The sequence below is a fragment of the Apis mellifera genome, linkage group LG4, assembly GCF_003254395.2.
Source record: "Apis mellifera strain DH4 linkage group LG4, Amel_HAv3.1, whole genome shotgun sequence".
Taxonomy (NCBI): Eukaryota; Metazoa; Arthropoda; class Insecta; order Hymenoptera; family Apidae; genus Apis; species Apis mellifera.
The window spans coordinates 134,201-150,674 of NC_037641.1; the positions used below are offsets into that span (position 1 = coordinate 134,201).

The 16,474-nt window shown below is 26.4% G+C and overlaps 4 protein-coding genes across 8 annotated transcripts in view; 2 read left to right on the top strand and 2 right to left on the bottom strand.

Annotated features, from left to right (window-relative positions):
* Nucleotides 1-7,996, top strand: part of LOC552608 — a 48,308-nt gene extending 40,312 nt beyond the window's left edge. For 2 of the 5 annotated variants that reach the window (XR_407451.3, XR_407452.3), the window contains exons 6-7: nucleotides 1,557-1,702; nucleotides 2,963-3,096. Coding sequence is in view for 3 of the 5 variants with exons in the window: in XM_006557335.3 (XP_006557398.1) it covers nucleotides 2,963-3,123 (161 nt within the window). In the remaining 2 variants the exon portion in view is untranslated. Of the gene's footprint in view, nucleotides 1-37; nucleotides 162-1,556; nucleotides 1,703-2,962 lie in introns of those variants that run through there. The other 3 variants (XM_006557335.3, XM_624982.6, XM_006557336.3) reach the window with 2 other exon arrangements.
* Nucleotides 7,997-9,420: 1,424 nt separating this feature from the next.
* On the bottom strand, nucleotides 9,421-10,967 carry LOC727140 (zinc finger protein 830). Its single transcript, XM_006557334.3, has 4 exons — nucleotides 10,744-10,967; nucleotides 9,983-10,463; nucleotides 9,734-9,903; nucleotides 9,421-9,669 (listed from the first exon to the last, which is right to left on the bottom strand). Exons 1-4 carry the CDS (start codon nucleotides 10,845-10,847, stop codon nucleotides 9,528-9,530), a joined length of 897 nt encoding a protein of 298 aa, XP_006557397.1. The 5' UTR covers nucleotides 10,848-10,967; the 3' UTR covers nucleotides 9,421-9,527.
* Nucleotides 10,968-11,119: 152 nt separating this feature from the next.
* LOC552583 (guanosine-3',5'-bis(diphosphate) 3'-pyrophosphohydrolase MESH1) lies at nucleotides 11,120-12,138 on the top strand. Its single transcript, XM_624958.5, has 3 exons — nucleotides 11,120-11,429; nucleotides 11,540-11,871; nucleotides 11,951-12,138. The coding sequence occupies exons 1-3, from the start codon at nucleotides 11,231-11,233 to the stop codon at nucleotides 12,080-12,082; spliced, it is 663 nt and encodes a 220-aa protein (XP_624961.2). The 5' UTR covers nucleotides 11,120-11,230; the 3' UTR covers nucleotides 12,083-12,138.
* Nucleotides 12,139-12,330: 192 nt separating this feature from the next.
* On the bottom strand, nucleotides 12,331-15,235 carry LOC412670 (probable phosphoserine aminotransferase). Its single transcript, XM_396126.6, has 8 exons — nucleotides 14,843-15,235; nucleotides 14,053-14,183; nucleotides 13,814-13,926; nucleotides 13,519-13,680; nucleotides 13,335-13,429; nucleotides 13,058-13,227; nucleotides 12,644-12,904; nucleotides 12,331-12,484 (listed from the first exon to the last, which is right to left on the bottom strand). The coding sequence occupies exons 1-8, from the start codon at nucleotides 14,915-14,917 to the stop codon at nucleotides 12,376-12,378; spliced, it is 1,116 nt and encodes a 371-aa protein (XP_396126.2). The 5' UTR covers nucleotides 14,918-15,235; the 3' UTR covers nucleotides 12,331-12,375.
* Between the last annotated feature and the right edge of the window lie 1,239 nt (nucleotides 15,236-16,474).

Here is a 16,474-nt window from a genome sequence, read left to right on the forward strand (position 1 = left end):
ATTCATTCACTTACTAAGCAAGCAACTTGTTATACAGTGTCCCGTTGAAACAAAGCAAGCGACTCTTTTACGCGCCAGTTTATATCGGGTGTTCGATGGAAATCGAGACATCTCCCGTAGGAGTGGATCCTGTTTAGGAAATGAAAAAAAAAAAAAAAAGGGAAAAGTACAATGGAAAACGAGTTTTCTTTTTTACTTTTTTACTTTCGCTCATCTATTTCTTTTCTATTTTTTTTTCCTTTTATTCCATTCAACGATAGTTTTAGATTTATAGGTTATTGCAGGTTAAAAGACCGGGTAAACGTTCTTCTACTTCCCATCGTTGAGTAATTGTGTTTTAGTGACACACGATAGCGACTATAGTCCTCGCAGACATGTGTGTTGCATGAAATATTCAAGGTAAACATCTGTTCGGGAAATATACGCGTAGAGCCAGTTGTTTAGAACCAATTATTTCGTATGTAATTCATGAACAGACTGTTTTAAAAAATGCAACGATTGTGTCAGATATCTGTGTGTGTGTGTGTAGAGTACAGATATTATCATTGTTTTTCTCTTTTAATACTCATCATTGTGACCGAAAAGTTTTATAATTTTTTTTTTTTAATCTAATATTATAATTCGTATTTTCTATTTTTTGTTTTTAATCATATAGCAGAAAATAAAAAAAAATAGTTTTTGGTCATAATTCTTTTTCAAGGATCATTGTTCCAATGATTAATTATCTAATTTTGTAAATTATAGCCACGGAATAAGCTGAGAAGGTTGGAATGTTCCTCGAGCTAATCAGCTAGTATTAAAAATAGTTATTTTCCAGTATATCGATTTCCGTAGAACATCCCATATATTTATATAGATATAAATATCGCAAAGTAGGTAATTTACCTACTTTTGCCTATTCTACTCTGTACCTTAGAATTCTTCTATTAAGTTCAGAATCTTTCAGATATATTCTCGCATGCAATTGCTTGCCGAAAGGATAGATATTTGCTGGTTACTTTTAATTTGAGAGTGCATCGAGGTCGATGTATTATACTTTAAATGCATCGTTTTCAACTAAGCGTTGAGAACCACCTCTAGAAAACTTTTTACCATCGTCGTATCATGCGTCGATAATATCGTAAAAATCATATATATTTTTTTTTTTTATTCATTTCACGATCAAAATATTTCATTCTATTTTAATTTTATAAAGTTATGGGACAATAAGGATTAAATGAATTGCATCAAAACTCGTGACGAAGTGAAACTTAAAATGAACAAACTAGCTGAAAATATAATTTATAACCTATCGTCGATAATTCTTTAGCTGTTTTTATTCACAATTATTCAAATTCCGATTCTAGAAATTTTATATCATAATTCGACGATTAATATTTTTAATTTGAAAACATGGTCGAAAGGTTAAACGGTTTAAAAAGTTTTTTTCTCGTCGGGGAGAAAATAACAGCAAAACTAACCTTAAAAAAAAAAAAAAAAGTATCGCAATAAAACGATGCATCTCAACTTTCCATAATTATGTTTCCTTTTTTTAATAGACTTGACTCTCTTTACAGTCGATCATCTATAGCAGTAGTCTGTTTAATGATCCCGTCTGTGACCGTTGTTCTTGATTATCTTATATACTACGGATTATATACTACGGACCTATGAGGTGCTCTATTGTAAAAAACTTTTCAAATTGACGCGTCCTTCGAAGAGGGTAAGTTTCGTATATTCTTACCAGTTTTTATTATATTTTTCTATATAATTTACGGTGTTATCGTAGTATATGTATATTTTATATATATATATATGTGTATTTTGTACATAATCCTTATTAAGGTTACTTACCCTCTTTCGGATACGTCAGAACTTCGAGCTTAGAAGAGCTGTGTGTGCGTTTCTACAGATACAGATAGATCAGAGTCTCCTTTTTTCTAGCGTTTTCAAGGATCACAACTATAGTTGCTTGCTACAGTAAAAAATCGTTGCTTGCGTATATATGACGTTCCATCGTAGAAATCGCGATTTGAAAGTACCAATTATATACAGTTTAATCGATTATTGATTTGATGAAATAATGGATCAAATTGGGAGGGAATAAGAAAATTTATCGATACTCCATTTTTCAATCAAATATTTGTATCGAAAAATATTAATTAATTCGTTACGAAAGAATAAATTTGTTATTTCCTCCGTACAAGTATAATCGGATTAGAAGATAAAATAAAATAGTTGCAGTAACAAGAATCGATCCTACGATCGATTCTTTATACTTTATACATACATATGCGTACATTTTCATTATCGCACGGAGTTCTGAAGTAGTTTTTTTTCCAAGAGACCAGATCGCATTCGAGAAATGCATCCTGGTTATACGGTAAGATAGATTATCGATCTATTTTATTGGGGATGGAAATGGAATTAATTAAAATACAAGCCTTTTTAGCTTTGTGAATGTGAATTTGCAACCATTTCTAAAGATCCATTGACAGTGAAATCGATCGAGTATTCAAGTATCACTTCAAACATCTTTTTAACAGTTCAAGTTCTCGAGCACTTGTAGAATTAGACAATTGTTATGCATGTTGTGCACACAGTGGCGTTTGGATAATATCAATTATTAGAAAAAAAAAAAAAAAAACACGAAAAATAAAAATTTTTTATAAAAATTCCTAAAAATTTACAGTTTAATATTACCTATTTTTATGCTGCATCTCTCTGTCTGTCTCTCTTTTTCTCTTTATTTTTTTTAATACTGTATCAAATTGAATTTAATTCTTCGATAAAATACACAACCGCTGCTGTAAACTCTTTAAAAACTGAAGAATTCGCTCCGATCGAACTTACAACATAATATTCTCTCGGATGCACGATTCTTCATGCTTTCGACTGTATTCCAGCTTTCCGTGTCATGTGAAAAGTGTACGGTCGTGATAAAGCACGCGATACTTTAGCAAGAAAATGTGTCTGTCACCAGGGTCACGAACAGGATCACGACGGGGGAGTCGGGGCAGCAGTGGGAATGCGTCGGCCGTCTCAACGAAATCGAACAAATCGCCACCTAATCAGCCAAATACCATGTCTGAGACTGTTCATTCGGAGAATGTCACCGTTGAAATTCTCGAGGCTAAGGCGTAGATCCACGCTGGAGATCCACGACCATCGTTGCTATACTACGCCTTTCCATTTTCCAATGACGGTTGTGAAGTACTCGCCCCAAACGATGAATCGTCTTCTAAAAGCAATTTTACGCAATCTCTTTTCCAGAAATGTACAAATTCCTATTCGCGAAAATCCCTTTTCTCTCTCTTTTTTTTTTTTTTTTTTTATTCGAAAAGATTCGCCGCCCCTTTTACGTCTACCGCTTTGGTACGAAAGAAGAATATTTCCGATCGAGATCATGCGTTTGCATATAACTTATCCGGCCATTTCTTATCATCTTATCGATTATAAATCAAAGTTTAAACGCGAGGAAAATAGTTTTACGCCAGGAAACAATTAGTTTTGAGAATTTTAGGAAATAAGAGAAATTATATAATATTATAATTCGTACTGATTGTAAGATAATCGCTGTTTAATTTCTATCTTTAAAACATGTTAAATTCGATAAAGAATTAACGAATATATATATATTTGCGATATTGATAAAGTTAAACAAACAAACGTATTTTACGTCACGAAGAGATCTAATATTCGAAATATTTTGCACAAGAAAATAGATGATCGCTCTAATATCGAAAAAAGAAAAAAAAAAATCTACGATGTATTTTAAAAAGTATTGTGAAAGAAATCTCGAAATTAAATTTACCATAATATTGTTTAAATTTGGTTGTATTAAGAAAAAAAAAAAAAAAAGACGGAAAATTGAAGGAGAAGTATAAACTCTTTAAAAAAAAAAAGAAAAAGAAAAAGAAAAGAAAATTACGTCTTATGGATCGTTTATCATGGTACAAAACTTGTTCGTTTGATTAACATTGCAGACAGCAGATGAATGAAATCTGGAAACGAAACATAGCAAAGACGATGCAAAGTTTTTTTTTTTGTTATTTATTAAACGCGAAACCTTACATCGATTCGCCATGTTTTCACGATGTTTGGACCAAACGACGTACGTACGTTTCGCCATTAATACGATCACTTTCATTCAAACATCATCGCTTCAAGCTATATATTCACTCTATAGCTAATAATAAAAATGATTTCGTATTTTATAAATAACACTGTCGAACCAATAAACTCGACGCGTTGATCGATCTTTCTATATAAATATGTATGTGTGAACAATCGTTTTAAACGAAATAGCCAAACGGTGATCCATTAACAATCGCGGATCAACAATCAACTAAGGATTATTCAAATCGCCTCCTCCATAAGAGAGATAATCTTCACATTCATCGAATTCTATCTTTTATCTCTACTATCCAGCTGTATATTTTTAACCTCAAACTATATGCGAATCAATTTCTTAAAATGGCATTGACTCTTTACATTCTACAGAATGATTCTCATTAGATTAATAATATTGTATTATATATATATTCCACATGTATGATAATCATCTTTTTTTTTTCATTAAAAATCAATGATTAATTTTATTAAAAATTTCTGTATCTTTAATAATTGGCGAAAATAAGAAACTTGAATCCATCATTTCAATGAATTTAATAATTCTAATTTTAAAATGTCATTTCCACTGCGCATCAAAGATTGAGAATATTTTGCACGTGTAAATATAATTTATATGTGTGAAATAAAAAAAAAAAAGTTACAATAATTTTAGGTTATATATTTGGATAGAAAAGTATCGCCATATAATATCCATGTAATAATTAATTTCTCGACAGAGTTAAAAGATACAATTCTGATGTTATAGTTATGCTTATATAGTTATGCTATAAAATTGATATGCGTTATTATTGCAAGAAGGAATCAAGGAAGTGTCCGATGCAAACACAATTATTATCAAAGAGAGATCTTCCTGGCAGGTCCTTCCTGCGAATACATATTCCCAGCGTGATATAACGACGAAATATTGGTAGATCGTATCAAAAAAACACACAGTGTTTTTCTGGGATTTTCTTCTCGAGAAGCCAACACGAATGGGACCAGACGAAAAGTGTTTGAACCGACATCGTGAAGATAACGCTGCATATAGTATAGCGAAACAATTTAAGCCGTGATAATTAAGCACACCTTCGAGCTCTATATTTCGCGTTAGATTTTAAAGGTTAAGATACCGTACACGATAACAGTAAAAGATATATAACGTATATATATATATCTGTCGTTACACGTACTAGATACAATCGTTTCTCATCTCGTCGTGAGATTCATAGAATTATTATTGTTCATTCATAATTGATTGTTCATTTGATTTATTCTTACCTTTTATCACTTCTAACCAAGCGTTCATATTCCACGAGAGATATTTTCTCGCGCTTCTGAACTTTGCAAATATTTCTTATCCGATAGAATTTCTATTCTAGTCGCCTGCCTTGTGAAACAAGCTTTAGTCGTTGCTTGAGAAAAAGAAAAAATTTCATCGAAAGTAATACTATATCGCAAGAACGTGTTCACGCGGTTAGGTTAGGATACATCGCGCAAATTTTTAAACAACTTACAAAAATGGAGAAGAGAGGTCGATCTAATTCGTCGCGTGAACTGTTGCGCAGAAGAACTTGTTATATGAAATAGGAAATAAGAAGGGTGAAAGAAAGAAAATAATATCATCTCGAGAAATTTCACTTCAAATAAAATACGACCAAACGGATTGCACCACACACGTTTGTACGATTACTATATTACTTTATTATTAATTGCACAAGACCTCGTTATAGAAAATTAATATCGATCTACGAAAATACACTTTATACATGCATAAGGATATATATATATATAAATCGATATATTTACGTACACATTGGAAGCATCTTTTTTTTTCTGAATAAGTGAATGAGAATCATCGATAGTCCGGTATGAATTATATCTCAGCAATTTAGTGCCTGCGCTCTCGCGTACATAGCGTTTAAATAAAGGGAAAATGAGATTAATATATATATATATATATATATATATATATACGTGATACTAGGCTTGGCACTATTTGCACTATTTGTAGATTACTTTTTCGAATGCCTAGTGACTATATTCACTCTGTGATCTATATGCAACGTACAGCTAAAAAATTTTTCTTGCCATCATTATTATTATATTATTGTGTTGTTATTGTTATTATAGTATTATTATTATTATTATTATCGTTATTATTATTTCTTAAAAATTTACTAAAGATAATGGATATTAATATCGTGTAAACGACTCGCTTAGTTATTATCGTCCTGCAGCTAATTATCATACTCTACCTTCTGCACCCATAATGAAATCCACTTGTATAACATTCTCGTCGTAAAATTATATAATTTAGAAAAACTTTTTAACGATTAACAGCTTAACGGAACATTTAACAATCATAACTGATGACTGTTGTACGATTGTCAAATGATAATTGAATTGCGTGAAAAGCGTGTGTGATATCTATGGAAGATTAAAGGTGAGATAAAAATAAAGTAAAAATTAGAAAAAAAAAAAAATAAAAATACGTAAAAATATTAAAAAAAAAAATACGAAAAATAAGTAAATTGATGAAAAAAAAAATGCATTTTTATAAATGAAAGGTGAACAAATATTCATTCAAGTAAAAGTTTAAGAGAATAACGAGGAGGGATCGATCTGATCTGCAAACGAAATTTGGGGAAGGTTTCCGTTTTCGGATAGAACGTCCCCTCTGGTGTTCCATAACGTTTAATTAATAAATATTCGAGGCTCGATATTACATTCTTTATATCTTAACAAGTGTCCATTGAAAATATCTTCGATTTATATATAATTCAGCTTTGTGGAAAGTAATCGTTCGCTTGTAAGAATTTATAAGGTAATTTAACAAGATTTAGAGTATATATATATACATATAAAATGCTTTTTCGAGTTGTTAGTTTCTCTCCACCCTTTTATGATACGAAAGCACAATGAAAATTAACGAAGAAGCAGAGTGTCTCGTCTTTATCAATCAAAGACACTCGCTCACTCTTTTATAAAATTTCTTATTATAAAGAGGAGTGGAAATTTTTCTGCCTTACTTTGATCCAGCAAAAGATTTCATATTGCATAAACTGAAACAGTTTTGATCTATTTCTAAACCTTGTCACTAACGATGTAAATATCTAAGGTTAATCGTGCGTCTTCGTCCTTCTTTTCTCGTTATACTCTCTTCTTCCTTCGAATTCTCCTAGAATATTTACGATTACGATGAATTCAAGTTTATTGTCCGAATCGTCGATTCATCCGAATTTATCATAACCGATCCATCTTAAATCAATCTTTATCCCTTTAAAAGATATCTTTTCTATAGAACTATAAATTCATACTCAACATGAACAATTATACAAGCAGCTTGAAACTTAAAAATACAGTGAACGCAAAATCGAAAAAAATTACTCGTCTATTATCGATCATTGAACAAAAAAAAAAAAAAGGAATCTGTACTTTTCAATAACGAGTAAATATTATTTAGAATCTCTTGGTGGATTTTGAATCACTGAATTATCGAAGTTCAAGCGAGCTACGTTTCCTGAAATGTCCTCACACGTTTGTAGAAACACGGAAGAACGATACGGTAATCTAAATATGGGGAAGTGTTTGGATTACTTTTCGTTCACGTGAGACCAATTGTCCGAAATCCGATCTTTCATATTCAAGCACTCTACGATGACATGAAATATATACGTATAATAACATAAAGTATTTACCACGATTAAACGTATAACGTTAATGTTAAAGTGATCACTTTTGATATCTTTGTGGATATTCAATCGATGACGCTCTTTCTTCTCCCCGCATTCGTCGCGTTCAATAGAAACAAGACACCTCGAAACCGGAAGATGCAATACAAAACAAAAAAAAAACCGATAATTCTCACTGACAACGATGGAATGTCCCAAAAATCAAAATTAGACAATACCTTGTCGATATAATCTGAATCAGATTGATCAGAAATGGAAAATTTGTCGATCCGCGAAGAAACTATCTTCGTCAGTGTTTTGTCGAAATATATATACCATATATAGTATATACATATGAATATATAATATATACACATGCATACATACATACACACATATATATATATATATTTATATATATATTTATACATATATTTAGAGGAAACGATCTTTTATGATTTTGTAAATTTTTTCTATACAGCTTCGCCTATATAACACTTTCATATGCAATTTATTCGATTACAAAACAATGATATACAATATAAGATATATCATTGAAAACGAATATTCGTCGTTTCCTCTGAATGCTAGTAATATTATTATAACAAATTATACTTGATCATCGACACCGCCTGCTCTTTAAAAAAACTATATAGTATATATGCACATTTGAGCTTTTGTAGAATTATATTAATTAAGGATAAACACTTAGAATTTCCATCTAATCGCATTTTGTGCTTAAATTCAATGATCTCGTAATATTCTATGTAATATTCGAATTATGATCGTTGAACGGTTCGCGATGAAATTTTACGATTCGAATTAGAAATAATTAATGAAGATAAGAAAAAGATTATTATACACTCATCTCGAGATATTTATATACATATAATATATGTATATGGTATACAAACACAAATATAATATATTCATAAAATATAGCTCTTGCTTCTCGATTTAAAGAATAATTGTATAAGGATATCATTAAGCTCTATATATAATTACGTTATTAAACACTAAGAATATTTAAAATGCAGGACTTATGCTAGACAAGAATTGGTATCTTATTGAAACATATATTGTCAGAGATTATAAATACTTACATTATTATATCATTCGAAACAGATATTAGATGAACTTACATGAGGAATTCTGATTAGCAATTATATATGATAGAATTTCTTAGCGCGTGGATGGGTGCGGATAAAAACGAGTATGCGAGTCTCTCATTTTTCAATTTTCAATATTTTATAATGTTCGGTATGTAACGAAAATGAATATTATTAAATTTTTAGCGATATACTACCCACTATTTTATTAGCAGCTTAGCCTACATTATAATCTTTATATTATACATTTCATATTATAGCTTATAATGGATAAATTAATAATCTATAACAATTGTATTTGAAACTTAATTATATTCTGACTTTTCGTTTTAATAAAATCTTAATACACTGTATAAATTGTGTATGTTCATCTTTTTCTTTGAAAGAAAGTAAAAAAAAAAAAAAGAAAATAAAAATAAAAATAAAAAAAAGTTAAGAATTAAATTAATTCTAATATAAGAATTATTTTCTTTTTTTTTTTTTTTCTATTTTTTACATAAAAGATATTTAAAGATTTTATATGAGGGTTTAATTAATGTGTAACAATGTTTTAAATATATAGAATAATTTCAAAAGTATTTGGAAAGTATAATTCCAATATAATTTCACATATTTACAAGACCATAAATACTGTACATTAATATTAAAATTAATTTCATTTATAAGAATTTTTGGCCCTCCAATCCAGAAATTCATTGAATTCGGTTTCATCTTCGCTAGAAATATCTTCATCTATATTTTTCTGTTTCCTATCTGTAGCTTGTACTTGTTCTTTACGTTTTACTAGATCCATTACTCTATTAAAACAAAATTTCATTTAATTATTATGATCTATATAAATTAAATTTATTGCATTATTACCTAGACCAATGTCTTATTTGTTCCTCTATTTCATCTAATTGTCTTTCTGTTGTTGCCTCTTCTTGATCATCTGCAATAATTTGTGCAGATTGTGCTGTTTCTTCTTTGATTTCTTTCTGAAATTTTTCCCATTCCTCTTCTATAGGATTTTTATACTCAACATTACGAACCTATAAATTTACAAAAAAAAAAAATGCATGTAATTTGATATCATATTAATAATATATAAATTTTACATAATATTCTTACTTTAGCATCTAAAATTGGATCGTCAAAAAATCCTTCTGGAAGAGATTGTTGATTTGTATCTTTATTTTTTTCTTTTTCTTTCTCCTCTTCTACTTCTATATTCTTTATATCTTTTTCAACCACAAATTCTTTATCATTTTCCAACCTTGTTGTTATCACAGAAGTATTTGATAATTTTGTATTATTAGCTTCTTTAGAGGGATTATCAAAGAAGTTTGATGATAAATTTGATGGTATTTGTGCTGATTGTGTAGAATTTTTTAATATACTTTTGATTTTTTTATTCGTTGATGATTCTTGTGAAGGAGACGAAGACCTTTTATGTATTTGAATTTTTGTAGAATCTGTTTCTAATTTCGTTTTCTTTGCTTGAATGATATTTTCCTTATGAATTTTTGAATTTAAATGTATTGGCCAAACTGTCTCATTGCGTATAATGCTTTTGCATAAAATACACATAAGTTGTCCTGCATCTGTATATGTGTTTATCACGGTTAAGGATTTTTATAAATATTTTATTATTTTTAATATTCAATTATTGAATAAGCACAAAATGTATTTAATGTCTTTATTCTTAAAAATATAAGATATTAATAAATTTACATTTATATATGTTAAGATATTTAATAACTATTATTATTAAATAAAAATAAAAATAATATTTAATAATATAATAAATTATACAATATGAGAAAAAGTTAGAAAATTTATCTTAATCTTAATCTTAATCTTAATCTAAAATATATAATAAAAAAGGATATTTTGCTAATGGCGAATCAATTTTTTTAATTACTCCTATTTTCTTTTTGTGTTCACTCATAGCTTTACGCAAATCATCTTGTGTTAATTTTCTTTTAAGCGACATTTTAAATTAGATCTTTAAAGAACAAATGCAACTCTTATTTAGGTTATGTTTTGTATATATTATCTTCTACTCTAGCTCCTCTATTATCAAGTTTTAAAAGTATCAGCTGATGTAATTAAAATAATTTATATGAATTTTATTTTGAAATTATATTAATAATTATAGTGCTCATAAGTAAAAAAATATCTTTTATCTTAATGAAACTAATTCTATCTAAATAATATAATTTATATAATTCCTAATCAATTTTTAATGTGTTAAAATTTATTATACATTAAGCATTTTATAAGTTTTTGTAGTTTTTAATGTCAATATCTATTTAAATTCTTTTATTTTTAATTATAAAGTGGAAAATCGTGATATAATATTACGATAATAAAATTATGGAGGATGATATCCATATACCAACTGTCAATCATGATCCATTCACTGTGACTGGATCTTGTGAATTATGTTCCAGAGAATTAAATACTGCAGAATTATTATCAATAGTAATGAAATGTGTCAATTTTGCAGCAATAAAACACAAGGACCAAAGAAGAAAAGATGAGAAAGAAACACCATATATAAATCATCTAATTGGTTTGTAAATTTTTAAATTTTTAAATTTTTAAAAATAGAATTTATTTTATAATTAAATAAATAGAATATATAATTTTAAATAACTGCATATTCTAAAAATGTTTTTTTAGGAGTAGCAAATATTTTGGTTCAAGAAGGTAAAATTTATGATCCTGTTGTAATTGTAGCAGCTCTTTTACATGATATTGTAGAAGATACTAATACTACATTTGAAGAGATAGAAAATGAATTTGGCACTGAGGTTTGTAATATTATTAAAGAACTAACTGATGATAAAAGTTTACATAAAGCAGAACGCAAAAGATTACAAATACAGAATGCTTGTAACAAAAGTCGTAAAGCTAAATTGATTATCTTAGCAGATAAATTATATAATTTAAGAGATCTTCAAGAAAATATACCAGTTGGTTGGTCACAAGATAGAGTAAAAGAATATTTTAAGGTAATTAAATAAAAGTAAAGCAATTTTTTTAACTATTATTTAATTAAATAAGTAAATTTATAAAAGGTATTAATTACAGTGGGCCAAATCTGTAATTGATAAATGTCGTAAAATTAATTTTAATCTTGAAAGAGAATTAGATCTAATATTTGCAGAAAGGGTATCTAAAGATAGAGAAATTTGTACATGTAAAAAATCATCTAAACGATAATATTATTATTTTATTAAAATAAAATTCAAAAATAAAAATATATGTACTTATAATATAATATGATCTTATATAATTTAAAAAGATAATAAACATTATTATTAAATATTTTTTTTAATAAACATTGTACAAATTGTATAAAATATGTAAAGAACTTATAAATCTTTAGATAATATCATATTTTATATATATATATATATATATATATATATATATGAAATCATAATATATAATATTCATATATACATATATATATATATATATATGAAATCATAATAAAATATATAATAGAATCGTTAATTTTTACCATATTTTTGGTAAAACCACATCATGTATTCTGCCAATATTTCTACTTCTTCTATAGTAACAGCATTGTACAGTGATGCTCGAATTCCACCTACTAATCTATAATTAAATATTATTATATTTAATTTAAAAAATAATAAGATATATCAAACAATAATGAAAAATTATAATTTTGACAATAACGCATATTTCTATTATTTATTATCTCAATTAAAAGATCAATATTATATATTTGATAGATCTTTTTCTAATACTGACCTATGACCTTTCAACTGAAGCATTCCTCGTTCACTCGCGCCTGATAGAAATTCATTTTCAAGTTTTTCATCATTTTTACCTATTCTGAATGGCACATTCATCCTGCTTCTTACGTCTGATTTAACTGGACATGAGTAGAAATTTTTCGATTTATTGATCACATCATATATCTTTTGACTCTTTGCAATTGCCAATTTCTCCATTCCTTCAACACTACCATTTTCTTTGACCCATTTAAAAACTAAACCAACTACATATATTCTAAAAATTAGCAAAAACATTTTACAAAATATTATATGCTTATAAAATAAATATTTCAATCGAAATAAAAATTTCGATAAATAAATAATAGATTTTTTTCGAGATTTTAATCGAATTGTTATCTTGTTAAATATTTTTATCAGAAATACATACTGAAATACTGGTGGTGTATTATATATAGAGTTATTGTTTGCCATAATAGTAAAATCGAATATTATTGGACAAATTTTCATAGCTTGACCTAGAACATCTTCTCTTACTATCACGAGAGTCACACCAGCTGGACCAATATTTTTCTGAGCGCCAGCAAATATTAATGCAAACTGAATAACACATTACAATATATTAGTGTAATAATAATAATGATTATAATATATCATTACATTTCGTCAATTTATTATATATTAATATCAAAATTAACATTACGTACTTTTGAAACATCAAAAGATCTCGTAAGTATATTTGACGACATATCAGCAACTAATGGTATTCCATTCGTTTCAGGAATGTAATTAAACTCGATTCCTTAAACAATATATAAATATATTATATATAAATATATTTTTCAATTATTAGATTGTCATCTCAATTTTATTTTATTATTATTGAGTTACCGTGAATCGTTTCGTTAGCACAATAATATACATAAGATGCATTGGGATCCAGCTTCCAAGTGGACGGATCAGGAATTTCTGTATATTTCGTACTTTGTGGCAAAACTAAATTCACTTTGCCATACTTGACCGCTTCTTTTGCTGCTTTATCTGACCATGTACCTTAAAAATTTTATTTATATTAAAATACAAAAAATAATCATTATCATTTCATTATCATTTTTTTTAAATAATTATGTTGTTATGTTGTCAAAAGTTTAAATACAATGGTGTAGAAAAATGTTTAAGAATTTACCTGTTACTAAATAATCTGCAGTACCAGTTGTCATCATATTTAAAGGAATAGCGGCGAAAATTCCTGTTCCACCTCCTTGCATAAACAGAATTTTATAATTATCGGGAATATGCCTATAAAATATAAATATTTTGTTATAGATGTATTAATGTTATATATAAATTATTGATAAATTATTTTAATATTTTGTTAATGAAGTTTTCAAAAGAAAATTAAATTTTTATTTTATAATAACTTACAATATTTCTCGTAATATTATTTGTGCTTCTTCGACAATATTTTTAAAATCAATCGATCTGTGACTCAATTCTAAAATACTAATTCCAGTATTATTGTATGCAAGTAATTCTTTTTGTACATGTTGTAATACCTACAAGAAATATATTTTCATTCACGTAATGATATTTATAAAATGACATTTATAAAATATATATGCGATGCTTAAATAAAATTATTAATTTAAAGAGAAGATGATGTGTATTTACGTGTTTAATCAATCATAATTTATATATAATTATAATTCATTTTTCAATGATATTAAACAAATATCATAAATATATATTGTAAATTGAATAAACTAATTTGAAAATTTACGAAAGTGAATTCTTTATTTTAATTTATTATATTAAATCTATAATATATATAAAATTCTAAAATTGAAAAATTATATTTATTTGATATTTTATTTTAATAAGTATATATATAAGTAAAAATAAAATTAAATTATTTAAAGATAAATTTAAAAAAATTATTTAAAAAAATTTTTCAAAAAAAAATTTTTTTAAAATATTAATAAAAAAAAACAAAAATTGAATTAGAAAAATATATATAATAAAAATGTAAATATAAATTGATATGTTCATAAAATTAAAAAAGAATTTTTTATAAATCATATGTCAACATTTATTTTTATTTTTTTCTTATTTTCATATTTTAATATTTTTACCAATATGGTATTTTTATTAAGAATAAAAAACAAAACACTAAAGATAATACATATTGTATATAATTAAAAAGTGTTCGCGCTACCTGTTCCGGAAGTTTGCCTGGTCCTGCACCAAAATTGATCACTTTGTTTTTTGAAATATTGCTCTGATTGCTCATTTTAAAATTTGCTATTGTACTTGAAGATTATGATAGAAAGACTGAACTTTACTTTACTAGATACAATATAGAAACAAATTTCAGCGAGGTTCGTTATCTTGTTTTAAAGACTTTTATCGTGCACAATTGTTTTTTTTATTAAATATATGATAATTTTTTACAACTACAAACTACACCGAAAAGTGTGGATTTCTAAATACTTTACCAATATAATTATATAGATATAGATTCTTATAAATCGTTTTTTTTTATTACATAACTTTCTTTTACTTTCTCTTTAAATTTTTATTTTATTTATAATACCACTTTATACAATTAATCGTAAATTCGTAAATTTATTCATTAAGATAGAAATAGATAACTTATATGATTAACCGTAGATATCTTATATGTTATTTTATTTTGTTTTGAATAACTTGACGTTCGTAAAGACCTGTTGAACAGATCTTTATAAGAGAGAAATGTGAATTGGTCGTTCATAATATTCATATATATTCATATATAGGGTGTTAATATATTCGCAGAACATTTTTGGAGAATCAATTTTTTTATTTATCGCATTCTGTCTCGCTTCATTTCAACAAACTATAATTTAGTTATAAATAAATCTTAATTGATATTTTTATATATCAATTTCTGTTTTTGGCTTTTAAAATCGATTCTCCAAAAATGAAAATATTAACGTTCTGTAAATGTATGTATGTATTCCGCTGAGTAACGGCAAAAATTGATTTATTAATGCTAAAAGATTGATTGTTATATTGCAATGATTAAACAAATTAAAAATATAATATAATAATAATTTCAATAATTTTTTTGATTCCTTGAATGCATACAATTTCTTAATCTTAAATCTCTTTTATAATGTATACTATTATAAATTGTAATTATAAATGAAGCTGATATAATAAAAATAATGTTAAATTATTAGAATATTATTTTATGACGATTTTATTCTTTCGATAATTTTATCAATACCCCCAACGTTTTATCTTTTCATTATGGAAATAACTATTGCTGACCCATGACACGTGATTTATTTATCAGTTAAGTCTAAATTTTTTGGTTATTAATTCTAAGTATATAAATATATAAATGGCAATAGAATTCCTTTTATCTGCTATGTTTTATTACAATCTTTTATAATATCTATTATAATCTATTATAATATCTATATAAAATCTATATCAATCTATTATAATAATATACATATATATGTGAAAGAAAACCAAATCATTTCGAATGTGTCAGTTTGTCATCGATGATAAAATTCTTAATAAAAAAATATATTTCATTTCATGAATTTTTTATTAATTTTTAACATGCATTAATAATGTATTTTATGTATTATATTATTTGTTTCATAAAATAAAACTTGAAATAATTTTAATTAAAGAAATATATAATGTATAAATGTAAAATTGATGATACATAAAATGTTTTTCATTAGTCAAATAGAAAAATCATAAAACATATATATATATATATATTTTTCCGTCATGTAAGCATGTAATATTATATTTAACCCAAATTGTACAATATTTAAAAAATTCTTTT

Excerpts from the sequence above, each read along its gene's own strand:
- LOC412670 (XM_396126.6), bottom strand. The coding sequence starts at position 14,917 with ATGAGCAATCAGAGCAATATTTCAAAAAACAAAGTGATCAATTTTGGT. Across the intron at positions 13,228-13,334 it reads GATCTTTTGATGTTTCAAAA|TTTGCATTAATATTTGCTGG; the intron begins GTACGTAATGTT and ends TGTGTTATTCAG. Across the intron at positions 12,485-12,643 it reads CTTCAGTTGAAAGGTCATAG|ATTAGTAGGTGGAATTCGAG; the intron begins GTCAGTATTAGA and ends ATTTAATTATAG.
- LOC727140 (XM_006557334.3), bottom strand. The coding sequence starts at position 10,847 with ATGTCGCTTAAAAGAAAATTAACACAAGATGATTTGCGTAAAGCTATG. Across the intron at positions 10,464-10,743 it reads ATTGATTCGCCATTAGCAAA|ATATACAGATGCAGGACAAC; the intron begins ATATCCTTTTTT and ends CGTGATAAACAC. Across the intron at positions 9,670-9,733 it reads CAAATAAGACATTGGTCTAG|AGTAATGGATCTAGTAAAAC; the intron begins GTAATAATGCAA and ends TTGTTTTAATAG.
- LOC552583 (XM_624958.5), top strand. The coding sequence starts at position 11,231 with ATGGAGGATGATATCCATATACCAACTGTCAATCATGATCCATTCACT. Across the intron at positions 11,430-11,539 it reads ATATATAAATCATCTAATTG|GAGTAGCAAATATTTTGGTT; the intron begins GTTTGTAAATTT and ends ATGTTTTTTTAG. Across the intron at positions 11,872-11,950 it reads GAGTAAAAGAATATTTTAAG|TGGGCCAAATCTGTAATTGA; the intron begins GTAATTAAATAA and ends TATTAATTACAG.